The 17,285-nt window shown below is 39.1% G+C and overlaps 1 protein-coding gene across 1 annotated transcript in view; it reads left to right on the top strand.

Annotated features, from left to right (window-relative positions):
- The window catches only part of fhip1aa (FHF complex subunit HOOK interacting protein 1Aa), a 33,584-nt gene that overhangs the window by 664 nt on the left and 15,635 nt on the right, over window positions 1-17,285 (top strand). Inside the window, exons 2-3 of the mRNA XM_042425257.1 lie at window positions 11,803-11,864; window positions 13,855-14,075. Coding sequence (XP_042281191.1) covers window positions 13,968-14,075 — 108 coding nt within the window. The 5' untranslated portion in view covers window positions 11,803-11,864; window positions 13,855-13,967. The remainder of the gene's footprint in view (window positions 1-11,802; window positions 11,865-13,854; window positions 14,076-17,285) is intronic.

The raw sequence follows: 17,285 nt of genomic DNA, 5'->3' as shown, positions 1-17,285 counted from the left end.
TATATTTACAATTTCAGAACCACTGCCAATATATCAGCCACTGCTTAATGACATGTTCTTAAATGTATCTGGTTTCATAATCTTGCAGGAACATGTTATGTCCTCAGTGTCATTCCAACAAAAAATATCCACGTATTGCTTTTGTTAGCTCCTGGTTTAAGTCATTTTACAGCCTATACAGGAGAGGCCTGGAGTACCTGTACCTGTCCTGATTCACCTTTCAGGCCCCGGTTCTAATGAGCTTTGAACTCAAATATCCATTGTGAGGGAGGCAGAACGGTGGTGGTGTTGAGTTACCAGCAAACATCATCAATGTTTCACGGCTGACCATCTTCTGTTTGTGTGTGTGTGTGTGAGTGTCATTCCTCTACAGGTGTTCTCTTCCACCTGCTAAATCAATGTTTATTCTCACCTGATGAGCTTTTCAGGCTGGTCTTGGGGGATAAAAGATGTCAGACATGAATGACTGAAACTAGTTTCTGTCTGTAGAGAAACCGTCTTCTGTCTGATTTATAACTCTGTTGCCAGGGAGGCTATTTTTTCCATCCTATTTGTTTGTGTGTTTGTTAACAGATGATAATGACATTCGGTGGACTGGACATTTGAATAATGAAACATATGGCTTTTGTCATGAACTTTTCCCAACATTTTTAAAAACAATTTTCTCTTGGTTTGAGCTTTAAGGTTAATTCTTGAACTTGTCTCGTGACCTTGGTATGGAATTATATAATATACATACATATTTCCTCTTGAACTGCTGGACCTGCATGAATGTTTGTACTTGAATGACAAAAACTGAACATATGTGTCCCATTATTGGCAATCACCAAGCGTATTTTGATGCTGATCTTAAATGAGATACTGCTTAAAAGTATACAGACCTTTTCTGTGACTATAAAAGGATAAATATATTATGAGGATTGTGCACTAATACCTTCGACTTCAGCTAACCAACCCCTAAAGTTATCACCTAAAACCATTGGTTTCCAACCTGGTCGGGATCCCCGAGGTGTCGTGAGATGAATCTAAAGGGGCCATGGCATAATTATAGGGCTGCAACTAATGATGAATGATTTTTTTTATTCACAATTAATCGTTTTGTCTATAAAATGTCAGAAAATTGTGAAAAATTACCATCATAATTTCTTAGAGCCCTTATTGACGTCTTCTTTTTGGTCTGATCAGCAGTCCAACATCCAAAATTGATCATGTATGACACAAAGAAGTTTAAAATCCCCACATTTAAGAAGCTGCAACTATCAAATACTTGCCATTTTTTCTTAAAAATGGCTAAAATGATTATTTGATTCTAAAAATAGTTGCCTACTAGTTGACTAATCATTGCCTCTCTAGATAATTATCAGGGTCAAAGACGAAAAAAACAAAACAAAGATAAAGCTACAAAAAGTCTGTCAAACCTGTGATAATGGGTTTCAAGTATTGCATTGTACAAGAGGCCACAAGTTTGGGAACCCACGTGCTAAACTGTCCGTTGCTAATTATGAGAGCACGTGTCCTCCACAAATGTCTGCATGTCATCATCAGATGTGGCTGATGAGGTCATTGAGCTGGTCTTGAAATGCTCTTCATGTGGAGGCTGTTTAAAGCTCTGACGCACTGAGTCTTCCCTGCACTCTCACTGGAGACGGTTTGCTGCGAGGGGACAGGATGTAAATACATCAGGGTTCCTCTTTAGTGTGATCTCATAACAGAAGGTCTTCAGGCGGTGTTTGTTAATGCCGGTACTTTTAAAGGATGTGAAAATACAAAGTTTTGATGATTGTAGGGAAGTAGTTTACTGTGGTTTCAAAAAAAGCTGCACTTATTCAAGACTTTTATAGAGAAATCTCTCTGATGCTGCCTTAATTTATACAGTGTGATCTCTGCTGTTTGTAATTGGTTACATGCTGCGTAGGCTCTGCTTCATAATCTGTTCCACTCCAGAGACTACAGCAAAGATGTAAATCTGAACAATTTCTCCCACTTTTCATAACGGCATCCAAAACATGAACATAAATGCTTACATGCAGCAAGCAAACTTTATGATGTGAGTGTTTTGATATAGTTTCTGAGGAATGAAGGGAATGTGCAGCTAATCAGTCATCTGTGTGATTACTGGTGATGTTCAGATGGGACTCAGGTCTTAAATAGTGGCAGTGCTCGGACCTGCATGAAACTAAGATATTCACACACTGGATCTCTGTTAGTCTGCATCACAGCATGCTAGACTGTGAATAATGGTCATACTAATGTGATTACATGTATAGGTTCAGGTCACAAGTTAGCGATCTGGATCTGATTAGCTTCACCTTGCTTGTTGCTGCCCATAGTAAACAAAATGTTATGAACACGGTTGAATTTTTCTTAATAGCGGTTGCTCTTAAATTAGAATTGTTTTCAAGAATATTTGGTCATAAACAACCGGCAGTCAACTGGTGTTTTTTTTTCAAATATTGCTAAAATAGATTAGCAAGGAACAGTTTCTTTTTAAAATCAGTCAGAAATGACATAAAACGACAAAAACCTGTTGGTAATCCAAGTGGAACGGGTGCTGTTGTCAACACAGCAGCAGCAGGTGTGTTTGTGTGTGTTAACCTGTTTCTTCTTTCCCACCGCAGACACAGCCAGCTCAGCTCTGTCCCGTGTTGGGGATTAGCTCCACCAACCCTCCCTGCTCGCGCCCCCACACTGACCCTGAGAAGTAACAAGCAACCTATAAACTTTGTGGCAATAACATTAATGGGGGAAAAAGTGTCAGCTTTTCATATAACCATTTTAAAATTGTAATAAAAGTGTAACATTTTGGCAAATATGCCCTTTTGCTTTCTTTCCTAGATGAAAAGGTTGATACCACTCCTGTGTGTGTGTAAAGTATGAAGCTGGATTAGCCTATTTTAGCATAAAACCTGAAGCGAGGGGAACAGCTCCAACAAAATTACAAATGTGTGTTTTTACATTTCTGTTTAGAGGTGCTGGTAGATGTATTTTTGAAGTTTGGACAGAGCCCAGCTAGCTGTCTCCCCTTGCTTCCAGCATTAACGCTAAGATAGGCTAACTGCCTGCTGGCTTTAGCTTCATAATTAATGGAAAGACATGACAGTGGTATCGATCTTCTCATCTAATTCTTGCAAAGAAAGTGATTACATTTATTTCAGTTATTTCAAATGTCGAACTATTTTTAAATGACATTTAAAGCCTTGATTTGATAGTCAAAAGTGGAGTGAGGGACAGGAAACATGGGTAGGGTAGAGAGAGGGGTATGACGTGCATCAAAGGTCTGCGGACGTGGTAGTTATTCAACTGTAGCAACCATTAGTCCCAGCCCACCGGTTAACTCACACACCACATATACTATAGTATGAAAATTCTGACAAATTCAGATTAGGGATTTATTATTGTCAGCAACTGGGACATTGCCCAGTTTGTTGGCTTTTTTTGGCTTGTGGGCCCTTAAAATGCATGAACGAATGTCTACTTGTGACCCCTCGTGATGCAAGCTGTTCAATTTGTTTCATTTGAAGGATTTTTAGATCCTTGAATAAACAAAATTATGCAGTAATTCACAAGAAGAATATAGAGAAGAGTCAGAAAAGATCAACAAAATTTTGTGTAACAGAAATATTTTTTCTTTCCAATGCCTTTCAATTATCTAGTTAACCCTTAGATTTTTCTTAGGGCCCCTTGGGGGCTGGGCAAGACCATGTTCCAGCTTAGTACAGAGAGTTGCCCTCTTTTCCCTCACAAACTCTCTGTGCTATCTTCAAAGGCCTCTCCTTTAGAGTAATGTGGTGAGAATAGAGATTGTAAGAAAATCTGGTTGAACCACTTCTGTTGTTCAGGAATGAACTGGAATGAAGGAACGTGTTATGTTCATGGAGCCCGTTGCTCTGTTTTATGTGTAAAGTCACTGACGTGAAGTAAAATTGTCAGAGGAGTCATTAGGAGTTTGCATCTCTTTTGCCTTGAAAATCATGAGGAAAAAAGTCAACAGATGGAAAATATTTTAGATAGACAATATCCATGGCAGGAAACAGATAGAAGGGTGAAGTCACTTGAAGGGAAATTTAAACATTTTCTTTTCTCAGATAAATTCTTTAAAGCTTTAAAGGTAACGAAAGTTTAGTCCTCACAATGAAAAAAGGAAACAGAGCAGAGAAAAAAAAACAGGTTCACAGTTATCCACACCCAAGCAAATATTTGACACAGATGAGCCCGAGAGGCATTTTGGTATGCACAGCATTCCTTTTTAAAACTCCATGTTTCGAGTCAGCTGTGTACCATAGATTTTTCACTCCGTTACATATCAAAAACCCTCTTCACATCCATTTGACTAATTACACGGGTGTAGCGCTGCAGCTCACTCTCGTCTATCTGATAAACATCTCTGAACTTCACAGACACGCTGTATCGTCTGTCCTCCCCCTTCCATTCCACATGCAAACACGGCTTTTTATCAGTAAGTAAGATGTGATGCAAACGAGCTACAGAGGAAGTAGCAGGAGCACAGATAGGATGTACCCACACTAAACACATTCTTATCACAGACAGAAGTCTATTGTAGAGTCGGAAAAGGCTGAGGTCTCCTCATACCAACATGAAAGTTAGAGTGATGTCACCAGCCCCGCATTGTGTACATACAATATAGTAATTTAGCTTGTATGAGTCACAAGAAAACAGGGAAAAATGTATTCAAAGCAACACAGAGGACATGTCCTCAGTAACATTTCTGGAAATTTGTGCAGGTTTATAATGACTCAAAGAGGAGTTTCATTCTACGATGACACACATAGATGTTTTTTAAGACTGATTCAGTTTTTTTTTCCAAATGTTGAAACTTTTTAACCCTCATATTCTGAGCCTTCACAGTATCTCCTCATAATTGTTCTCGGTACCAAACTTCTGAGCCACAAATCTTATTTTTCATTCATAAATACCTCATCAGACATTAATAAATGGGGGTTTAATCCTTAATGAAGCTTTCAGAGACCAGAGAGTGTATTCTTTAGGTTTTATGGAGAAAAAACATTCACAATCACACTATATTATGGTTTAACGTTACCTAAAACTAAAGAGAACAAAACAGCCATAATGATTTCAAAGAATGTTATTGAATGTGAAGAATGCTGTAACATATTTGAATAAATGAGGCCTTAATTTACCCCTAAATTAAGGATTGCAACTAACAGTTATTTTCATTATTTCATTAATTGTTTCGTCCATCACATTTTCCCCAAGTTGTAGTTTCAGATTAAGTTTCTTGTGATGGACTAATTGATAAATTATCTGATCATTGCAGCTCCAACACGAATAAATAATCTTATTGTTAAATTGTTATTTTTTAGAGGCTATTGCAACCTTTTTTTATAATGTGATTTGGTTGGTAACTTGGTAACTTGGTTGGTAAGCTCCAAGGTCATAGGTTACTCCCTGGGCGGTGAAGTCATAAAATCAATACACACATACTATATACACTATACACTGTACATGAATTGACAGGTGCAAACATAGATAACACTTAGACTTGAATATCCATGGCAGGAAACACAATGTCCTTAGCCCTTCCAAGTCTTATCTCTTCACTGTAGACTAAACTGAAGGAAGTTGCTGCACGTGAATCTGACCAAGAAGTCTTTGATATTAACAGTGGTGCATGTGGCCTCTCGTGTCCTCTGGCTGGCCTTTTATAGCCTTTATCTACTTCATAGAGAGCTCAGTGTTCTCTCCCCTTTCTGGTTGTTTGGCACCACTGCTGTACCGATTGAACTCTTTTACCTTCTCCTTTTCTTCCCTCCCAGTTAAATGAGGCACCTGAGTGTGTGTTTGGACATGTTAATGAATCTCTTCCCGTGATGAGTGAACAGTATGGTAGGAACATCTCTTTGAAACCAGTTTCGAGGTGAACACACCCTGTTAGCCTTCACGTGCATGTGAAAATCCACAGACGTGCAGCATGGAGCAACATGCTTACGTAATCGGTCTTATCAGCTAAGCTAGTTACAGTCATTATTCAGCACCTGTTGGCCTGGTGTTGTGTTGTTTAGGAAACAGCCTTTCGCAGGTTTTGAAGGGACTTGATATGGAAAATTTTACTGTATGTCTGATACAATGACATTCATTGGAGGCTCATTTCAGTTTCCGTACAACAGGTCCCAAACACTTGCTATTCTTACAACTATAGGAGATATAGTAAGGAAAGCAATATTCAAATAATATTATATATTATTTTAACATTCTTTACTCTTAGATGAGTAAAGAATATTTCTGTTATTGTCTTTTGATGGAGACCAAAGGAGAATGGATCTTGTTAACCTGTAACTTTTAATTTTTCATAGTAATCCTTTAGGGTTCTTCTCATTTTTTTGCATCAGACTCAATGCCTTACACAGACTTTAAAGCGACCATAATCTTTCTTTTTTTTCATATTAACAATGTATCAAATGACTGTGTAATGATGTGTAATGTGAAGGGGTCACTCATGGTTATGGAACCACAAAGAATTATCAGCCCACTCTGCAGTTTCCTTCAGCTCTGCTCCTTCAGCTTGTGGCTAATTGTTTTGATTTTCCAGCGTACACTTTTACTGTTTTTGGTTCAGCCATCACTGCTCTCATAGTGTCATTTTTCAGCTGCAGCAGTTTTAGCAAAAAAAGCTGTAAAAACCTACTGTACTCTACCTTCAAAGCACCAAACAGCAAAAAGACACAGTAAGCAACTAGCTGGTAAAAAGCGTGGAGCAGTTTAGCAGCTAAAGAGCCAGATTTTCCCTCAGGAGTTGGTGGAGACCAAAAACAAAGCTTAAAAAAACAGTGAATATTGGACTTACATTCATCAGGTGGTCAGAAACATGACTCCAAATGAATAGTAATGTCGCTCAGTATCTTCCGTGTAAAATTCTACTAAATAAACAACGTCTTCAACAGCCTTTCATGTCCACCTCCAGCTTTTTCATTGGTCAGAAGTCCTAAATGACCCAAACGATTCAGGACCGATTATACTGCCAGAAAAACAAACAACATTTATTTGCTGTCATGAAAATGAGCTCGGTTAGTAATTAGTGAAAAATGTTTAATCTGAGCGTAAATTGCTCCTTTTGAAATTTAGTAGTTAAAAATAGTAAGATGCTGTCCAGTCATTTACGATATTCTTATCTATTTCAACTTTGGAATCTGCTCTGACTATGAATTCAATCAGAGTCTGTCTCTCCTAAAGATGAATGGTCCATCATAGAGGTCACTGCCCTGCTGGCTGAAGGGAATAATAGAGACATAGAAACTGAATGGCTTTTCCCTTCCTGCTGTGTTTTTGATTAGATAAGGGTGGTGAAGACTATAAATAGTAAGGACAGGCGCTCTCTGGCCCTTCAGTGACTTCACCTGTAGCCCTAAATATTTCAGCAGCTGCTATCACTTTAATGGGCCTGTCTGTCACTGGGTTGCCATGGCTGCCCCCTGGCCGCTGTGAATTTCTCCTCTGTGAGAGAAGAGACTGTAAGACTGGACAAATGAAACTCAGAGGACTGGCTTATGATCAAATATTTATTATTCAAAATGCCTGACTGAAGACAAAAGACTATTTTATAAAAGAAAAAGTGTTTTTGTATATTTTAAATTTCATATCTACTCTGAATGCTCATAAAACAAGCTTCTGTTCTGGAGGTTAAAACACTCCTGTTTCGCAAGAAAGATGATCTGTATTCTGAGTCAAGGGTGTGTGTTGCCTTTAAGCTGTTTGTCCAGACCACGCCTGTGTGTATGAAACCCTCAGGGATGTCAGAAAGCTGACAATGCCTGAAACCAGATAAAAAAAATAAAAAAAAAAGATGACAAAATCCCTAAAGGCGAACATTTCTCTCTCATGTTTGCTCTGTTCGCTCCTATCAGCCTGGAGCTTTATGTGTTTGTTTGTGTTTTTTGATTTGCCAGAAGCCACTTTGCCAAAACACAGAGGTGCAACACAATAGCCCACATTCTCATTTTGTCATTATGTTTACCTTGGGAGTGAGGAGACGAAGAGCCTGTTGCTCTTTATGCAACACCAAACCATTTCCATTGATGTTGAATAGAATGGGGAAATTCCAGTTTTCTGCCATATTTGTATAGTTGTAAATAATTACTTAAATTGATGCACCAATTTGCTGTTGGCAATGCAGGAACAGTAGACATGTTTCAGTAAAAAATGCATTGTGTGTGACACTTGCGCTGTAATCCAAACAAGACGAGTCGGGCTTCTAAACAATACCAGAGCCATTATAGAAACAACACACAGTAAGCGTAAAAGGTTTGGGTGCATTGTGTTTAGTAATTTACATGTAAATAAGACACAGAGATTTAATGAGGGCTTTATGTTTTTGGTGTGCTTACTGTCAATTACCTTAGACTCACAGATAAAATAACAAAATAATCCTCAAAAATGGATTATTTTACAAATTATGTTGCATTTGTGTCTTTTTATGTAGTCTGTCTTAGAGAGCTTGAATGTCAAAGTAATTTCAAACTAAGTTTATGTTTGAAGTCCCCCTCTTCTCAAAAAAAATATGATTTCCCTACAGTTGGATGTTTGAGCTACAGAGTTTGACACTGAAAGGCTGTTTTCACGTTTATCTGCTGAAAGTGGAAAGTTTTTCCGTGCTCATTGAAAATCAGATTTTTAAGGGGCGGGTTTATGAGCAGGATTTGTGACATGACATCACACCTATTTTGTAAGCCAATCTCGGTCCATTATGCAACCTACACAAGTGTGATGTTGAAACTTGAAGCGTCCAGTGCACATACATTGAGAATGGACTTTCCAGAGAAGTAGGACACATCTTGTGTTCAGCTGTTAAACTGCTAAAACGAAAAATATTTGCATATTCATAGATTCGGAAGTTTAAGCCATAACCATATCAGACATACATTATTATTCCAAGCATAGTATTTTTATACAGTAAATAATAAAATATTACATTTCATATTGTATAAATAGAAAATTATTTGGGAAAAGGTCAAATAAACAAATGTTGTTTATGCAAAGCAGCAGCCATTTTCCCCTCACCTCGTTGTGAGGGGAGAATTTTTTAAGAAAAACATTATGTGTCTTATGCATCTTACTGCAATGTGTTACACTGCGTTTATTTTCTGACTGATAGATGATAGATACGTCAAGGCTCATTGTTCGATTTAATATCATGATACGTAAAATGCAACATAAAATGCTGATTGGCATTGGGTGGAAGAAAGGGATTGTTCAATTGTCAGTAGTCCTTAATAGCAACATACTGTAAGGAGAGAATGAATGAAAAACACTGCCAGAATGACATTTATTAGCATTAGCATTGTGCTTTCCTAAAAAATGTGATCCTGTGACATCTAATATGCTCTCATGTAGGAAAGGACGGATGTATAATGTACAGTACTGCCTTTTTTTCTGTTCTGTTTATTGTGTCCTTGGCCGTGTAGCCTGTGGAGATAACAAATATGTGTAATCATCAAATTGCCTTAATTGGATAATTGGAAATGACCAGATTGGAAGAATCCAGTGAGAGCTGTATAATGATGAGACTGGCATGCCGGCAGTTAGAGACTGTAAACACACACACACACACACACACACAAACACACACACACACACACACACAATACTGTATTCTCATATAAACCTTCAAATAGTTTAAACTAACTGTGATGCACACACACAAAAGATGTATTTTTAACAACCTACATTTTGATGTGCGCTCTGCTTGTCCCATTTCTGGCTCTACTGTATTTTAAGCTATTTCGAGCAAGTAGAACAGTGTCTTGTGGGTAACTGTAGACTCTCCCTCTGTGACAGCATAACAGTAGGTACTGTAAATGAGAGCACGATTTAGGTCATGACTTCCAGTAATAGGCCTGTACTAGATTTGTAGAAAAAGCACATTTTTATCCTGCAAAAACAAGAGGCTTTCTTGTGCCGGGTGAAAAAAATGCATATTTCAAACCCTCATTGGATAATTTAGAGTATTATAAGATGTTGGTACATTGAATCCAAGTCTTGACCTATTTGGCTCATAGTTCAAGAGAAATATACTTAACTAAATGGGGCATATTTGTGAGTAGGAAGGCAGTTGTTGCCAGTGTATTGTTGTCTGAGAGGGACTAACAACTGATTACATCAGGCTAATCTAGCAGTCTGTTGTAGCACTGACAAAAAAAAAAAGAAAATTAAAAATGTATTCAATATTGCAATATTTCTCTTTCTGTCCGTCAGTCCACTGCTTAAGTCAAGACAGAAATATCTCAACAATTATTGGATGGATTTCTGTGGACAAACAATCATGGACCTTAGAGGATGATTCCTAATTCGTGATCCCGGACTTTTCCTCTCTCCATCAGGTCAAAACTTTAATTTGTCAAATACTTGAGAGCGACCAAATACCTGCAAAACTAATGACATTGCATTATATTAACATTTGTCAGTGAGCATATTGACGTTAGCATTTAGCTCAAAGCAGCACTGTGTCTAAGTACATCCTCACAGAGGTGATCGGCTAGCTTGTTTTTAGTTAAATCCACTTATGTGAGATGTTTAACAGAGCTGCAGGCAAAATGTGTTTTTCATCTGTTTTTCATCACTGATATTGGAGGTATGATTACACATTATGATTCAAGTTATAAATGTTTAAAATATGGCAACCATTCTGTTAAGATTGGCAATCAACAGCTGATGATTGTGGATGATGTCTTAAACCTGCTGCTTTCGATTGGAAAAGGAGTTTGGGGCGGCTGTATCTCTGTTGTTAGAGCAGGCCGACCATTAATCACAAGATTTGTGGTTCAATTTCTCTCTGTCCACGTGTCGAAGAGTCCTTGAGCAAAGACGCTGTGCTTAGAATTGCTCCGAATATATGTGCATGCAACAAAAAATGTAAGCAACTCACATTGGATGTAATGCATAAATGTAATTTACAAATGAATGTAATGAACATGGGTGGCCTAAACTGTGGTGCTAGCGGAAAAAATGCATGTATGAGTCCACAGCGAGGCACAAAATCAGCCTGAAAAGCCGAAATGAGTGTTTGATGACTCGTCTTAGCACACTCACCCACACACACACATCCCTCTCCATCTGTCTCCCTCTCACTCTCTCTGTTTACACGACATCACGCTTTTATGAAAGGGTGCTTGTTTTCCAAGAAACCCACATTTTTGAATTGCTACCGCCCAAAACATCAACAGTCGATTAAAGCATGCAGGTTCAACAGTAGTTTTATGCAGTCCGTGTATTATATTGTACATGAAAGTAAAACCTAGATTCTGAGAGTTTTAAAGCTGCAGGGTCATGTGACATGATTCCCACGATGGATGGTGCTGGTGCTGGAGTGGGCAGTTGTATTGTTGGTTAGGGACGGGCCTCTCACAGTTGAGAAGGACGCCAATTGCATCACGGCACTAATTGGAGGGGACAATAGTGTTATTCTCCTGTGAGAGAGGGATCATGAGGATGTGATATTGATGCTAAATTCCTACAGAAATATTAAGTGCTGACATATGATTGGTTTTACTTATTTATGCATGTAAACACTGTTGTCATTTTTCTCATACCTGCTCCTTTCTCTCTAGACTTTCTATCACCCTGCTTTTCCCTTTTTACTCCTCCCCCTCCTCCTTCTCTCCCCTCCCTTCCTCCTCGTAACCTCCTCCTCTCCATCCAAGTGGCGTTCGGAGCAGCTTACTCATGTCCAGTCACTTCCCACCATGCCTCGCCTCTCATACGGACACTCACTTCCTGCGCCTCACACATCTTTGTCTTTTTTTCTTTCTTTTCTTTTCTTTGTGACAACAGGACAAGAATGAGCTCTTCGTCTGCTTTAGCGGCCCGTCCCTGTTAAAGATGCTTCAGCAAAGGTAAGAAAAACCCATCGACACGCTCTCCACGCTGCTTTAACATTCCTTTTCAGGAATCCAACCAGCTGGCATTCTCCTTTAACCAAAAGCAGATGTTGCAAGTTTGACTGTGTGCCTTGTTATGCCTAAACTCTGCGGTTGTTGGGGATGTTTCTGTGGTACTGGGGCAAAGTGAATTCAAAAGAAGGGGGCTTGCTGTGATTGGTTTAGAGGAACATTTAGGGGCAGGAACCTCAAAGCTCTGGTTTGGTGTTGTGGTGTGCAGCTGCTGCTTGTTTCACAGTTGATCCCCTGCGGTGACAGAGTCCATATCTTTCTGTATTGGGTAGTGAGTGTTAAAGTTTGTCCTGAGTTTGTGTTGGTGTTCAGAGACAGATTTGTTTAGCCACTCATTGGGAAGTTTGTTGTTAGCCACGATAGCGGTGTAGCTTAAGGGATGGCAATGTCAGTCAGTCCACCACTTAGGTGTGAAACATCTCAACAACTGTTTGATGGATTGCCATGAAATTTAGTACAGACGTTCATGGTCCCCAGAGGATGAAGTCTACTGACTTCCATGATCTGCTGACTTCTCATCTAGCGCCACCATGAGGTTTACGTTGATATTTTGAGGGAAATATCCCTGCAACCATTGGATGAGTTGCCTTGAAACTTGGTACACACATTCATGTTCCCCACAGGAAGAATAGTTATAACTTTGGAGACTTTTAGTAGCCCAATATATATATAATATGACTGAATACATGCCAAACCAAAGACATCTAATGATATCCCCTTCAGCGTCAGTGCTTTATAGCAAACATTAGCATGCTAACATGCCAAGCTAAGATGGTAAACATTACCTCCTTAGCATTAGCATGTTAGCATATGTGAATGTGTTATCATTGCTACTCTTAGCATCTAGCCCAAAGCACCGCTGTGCATCACAGAGGTGCTTACATGGCTGTAAACTCTTGTAAAATGTTCTTGGTTTTAGGAGGAATCATGTGTAGGATCTCTAGAGCGTGACTGTGATTGTGTGATTTCAGATTGTGATGATAGTCATGAAAAACATTCACTTGTTGCAAGCAGATAAAACACATTCTATCATCCTTCCTCCTGAACTGAAAACATGTTATATTATGGAACCGGATTTAGCTGAGATGTTGTTTTAGTTCTTAATCCTCTCATATTAGGGATTTTGAAAAAGCACAACTCTCTCTGTTCCCAGTGTTGTCAAAGAAAACCTCTGTCTTGTTTTAACAAGAATCAATCTTTCCAGTAACGTCCTCTCCAAGGGAAACAACAAATTAAGTCCTTTCTGGGGCAAAATATGGGCAACTTCCAAATTTCCATGATGCCAATGTGAGTGTTGGAACTGACTGCAAAGCTGCCCTTAAACACATAAAATATAGATCTATATAATCCAAACAAGCGGTGTGAGGAAATCAGACCTCGCTTGCTTAAAATCTTGTCAAATATTTCCTCCAGAAATGAAAACAGCACATACCAAAATCATGTCTGATCTACAAAACAAGCAGTTTTCTTTTTTTTTTCCTTCCCTCTCCTTACTTTTTTTAACTCTCCACAGTCAGCCAGAGTAGTTCACACCCAGTTGTTGTTCGTCTTCTGATGTCAAAAAATGTTTCTGTAATGAGAGTGATGTCAGGGGGCCTGCTGGAATCCGCTTGGGCGTCTGAGGTATTCCAAAAGCAATCTGACAGCTCTGTCTGAAGTCCAGAATGCAGGAGGCAACTCTCCGAGCCAAAGTCGAGCCTGATGTGTCTCTTTCTCTCCTCTACTGAGTCATCTGACATTGCCTGTTATTGTTCTCTTTCCTGCATGCCTGTCATAGTTGCTGTCTAGCCATGCAGAGGGAGAGAAGGAGAGCAATGTACAGCAATCACCAGTCATATCACTGCAACTATGCTGCTATTTTATGAAGCAAAAACCTTCTGTTGATCTGAGTTTGATGACGTGTTTTTTTTTTTTTTTTTTCCTTCCTCCTCAGGTCCTCTGTGATTATTCCTCCTCCTGTGGTTATGGTTGCACCCAGTAAGCAGTCAGGAATGTCTTCCTTCTCCTGCCTATGACATGGTTTAACTCACGAATGATCTGGTCACCATGATGGCCTCCATGGTTGCCAATGGAAACCAAGACGGGCAGTCTCTGGTCTTGAAAGGGGTGGATCCAGAGACCTGCATGATTGTGTTCAAGAACCACTGGGCTCAGGTAAACTCCAGCACCAAATCAAGAATCCCACAACTTGAAGAAATGGTTTTTGGATATACATTAGAACATTTCCAGATATACGCAAATTAGCTTTCTTGCGGAGAGTTGAGGGTAATTTATGATAGTTCACTCTACACTTTTGATACATGTCACTCGACAGAAATTAAAGAGTCACATGACGTTTTCGATTTATGCTTCAGCGAAAGGTTACGAGCTAGTTAAACTAATTAAACAAGGACGTTCGTTGCAAGTTATTTAAAATTACAAACCACAATATCAATAAGGAAGTTCAGTGAAAACTACAATCTCCATGGCGACGTTAGTAACACGACCCAATCACATTGCGCGACAAAATATGACGCTGTCCACAACATAGCTAAATTCTCCAGGTGCACAACATGAAAGGAAAATGTTGAAAATATGTTATTTCTGTCATCGACACTTATCAAAAGTGTTGAACAACCTACTATAAATTAGGCTTTAGATGAGAAGATCAGTATTACTGTCATGTCTGTGCATTAAGTATGGAGCTAGAGCACGGAGACACTCACCTTAGTGAAGCCTAAAGACTGGAAGCAGAGGGAAAAACCTAGCCTGGTTCTGTCCAAAATCAAAAAATCCTCCTATTAACACCCCTAAAGTTCACTATTTAATATGTTGTATCTCATTGGTTTAACATGGACACAAACATAAATTTAAAAATGACAATTTTATCCCATTTACACCTGGTATTAAAATGTAATCTGGATATACCTGGATAAGGAAAAATGTATGTTAATGCAAGGTGTAAATTCACTGGGATCGGCTCAGCCAGACCACATTTGGAGGTGGTCAGGCTCGTGTTATGATTGGTTCTCAGCCAGGTGTAAATTCAATCTGTACAGTCACCTAGCTCTGCCTCTTCCTGCCAGCTAAAGCAAGCACCACAAAAGCTACAGCTAAGTAATAGTAGCTAGAAGTCTTCCCTTGCAAAAAGTGATTTAGAAATGAATGACTTCCAGATACAGATCACATGTTAATCCCAGGTTTAAATGGGGCCTCAGTGCTTGTAGAAGGAATTACGTGCTGTTAGTTTTCCTTCACGAAAAACAGTGGTTCCCAAACTTTTGACCTTGTATTCGCTTTAAACAAAACCTCTATGTAATTTCCACTTCTAAGTGACACATCAAAAGTTACACTAAATTTGCATCAGCACACGCAAAGAGTGTCAAGGTTGTTCTTTTTAAGACACATATTCTACTTAACTTGTGCCTCACACTCTGACAGTAGAAACTGACTCCACTGCTGTCCCAACAACACTAAACTTTGTGCGGTCACGGCCAGTGGAATCTTGGCAGTGAGACGCCGACTGTCTCAGACTCCTGGCTCTTTGCAGCAGCAGCAGCATGTGTCCCTGTTCACCCCTGTGGGACCTGGCAGCCTGCTAGACCTACTCCTCCCACACCAACATGAACAAACTTTATACGTACTGACATCAGTATAACACTAGCCAGACTTTGACGGGATAGAAAAGTGTGTTGGTACTTTAACTAAGTGTCAGCTGCATTTATGTCTACAGTAGTGGTTGTCAGTGTGGGGTCTGTCAATGAGGAGGCAGCATGGTGCTCACAGTTTTAATTAAGCTGAATTCCACTGTGGCAAGCTTGTGTGTGATTTGGTTGGAAGTTGTGTGTGTACTTTAAACTCTTTTCCCACATTCAGCTGCTGAAGGCAAAAGTTTCACTGGTTTAAGACGTACGAGCACGATTTGACTATTCTGGAAACCACTCCCAGTTCAATATGAAACTTGCACAAGTGTGAGGTGGAAAGTTGAAGCCTCCAGAAGCACATACACTGAGAACGGACTTTACAGTGAAATAGGAGACATCTTGTGTCCAGCAGTTAAACAGAAAATCACATTCATAGATTCTGGATTTTGCAATGCAGGAGTAGATGTAATTTTAAGAATATTTAACAAGGTAATTTAACTTTTTTGATGCAAAAACTATATCATACACTAATTATTATTCCGAGAAGAGTATTGTAGTATTGGAGGGGATCTTTAACAGTTAAATTTGTTTTCAGTGCAGTTTTCAGTATTCAGTGTTTTTTTGGGTTTTCTAGTGTAACTCAAGTGCCTTCCTTGGTTTCTTGTGGAATTATATTATTTTATATTACTTTGATCAGTTGGTCTTGAAGGTTTATTATTGACCTTAGAAATAGTTCCTAAGCACACGGTCCACTTAAAGGAACTTACTTTCCCCATAATTACACAGAGTGCTAAGAATTTTTTGTCATACCAGTTTGATATTTTTGGCGGGGGTGTTGGTGAATCACTCTAGCGACAAGCGCTATGTTGGATGTATCTGTTAATGTGGCTTGTGAGTTCAGATTGATGTGGAGGCCATGTGCTGTAAGTGAGCTTTTATTGTTTTGATTATAAACTAACATTATATAGCAGGTCACCGTGTTTAGCGGGGTTGACATTGTAGTCCAGACTAGTGACAGACTATGTGCTTAATATGATGATTGATATATATGACTTTTATTTTGCTTTTTAGGCTTCTGTTGGTTTGAAATAAAATGGATATATTTTATCTATTATAATAATACAAAAAAACATTTTTTGTGTGTGTTAATAACTACCTGAATTGAGCTTAATAATAAACAATAAATGAGTTTGTCTCTAGCTGTCTGCTTGGTTTTAATTTTCTCCTTTAAGCTGAGATTGACATTGTAATCAAAAATACAAGAGACTGACTAGTCCCAGCTACTGACTGTGAAGAGAAAAAAAAAGAGAGAACTCCCTGTTCCAGATTAAAGCTTGTTTTGCTTTAGGCAAACTGGCAGCACAATTTCACTCCTGCAGAGTCTTATTTCCATGCGTAGTTAATCTGTAGCCTGATAAGAGTGCTCTTGACTTTGGTTTTAGTTCGGAAAGCCTTGAAATCCAAGTAACATGTTGTAAGTAATATTGGCCTTGCACCCTCGTAAGACACCCTGCTTGGTTCATCTGAAGATTAGGTTTATGTTCATTTGCTGTGTCTTATCTGCTGCTCTCCAGGCCTCACAGAGCTCATTGTGTTTGTTGTGACACGCAAAGTGAGCTGTCTGTTGCTGCGGCTGCCAACAATCTTTAACTATAGACCGTGCATTGTGGGCAGTTTGCTCCCCGTCACTATGGCTCTTCAGAGTGACTCGCTCATACCATTCATGATTAATGCCACGTAA

The sequence above is a fragment of the Thunnus maccoyii genome, chromosome 2 (assembly GCF_910596095.1).
Source record: "Thunnus maccoyii chromosome 2, fThuMac1.1, whole genome shotgun sequence".
In the NCBI taxonomy this organism is placed as follows: Eukaryota; Metazoa; Chordata; class Actinopteri; order Scombriformes; family Scombridae; genus Thunnus; species Thunnus maccoyii.
Note: the sequence above shows the minus strand (reverse complement) of the source record. Positions and strands in the feature narration are given on the sequence as shown.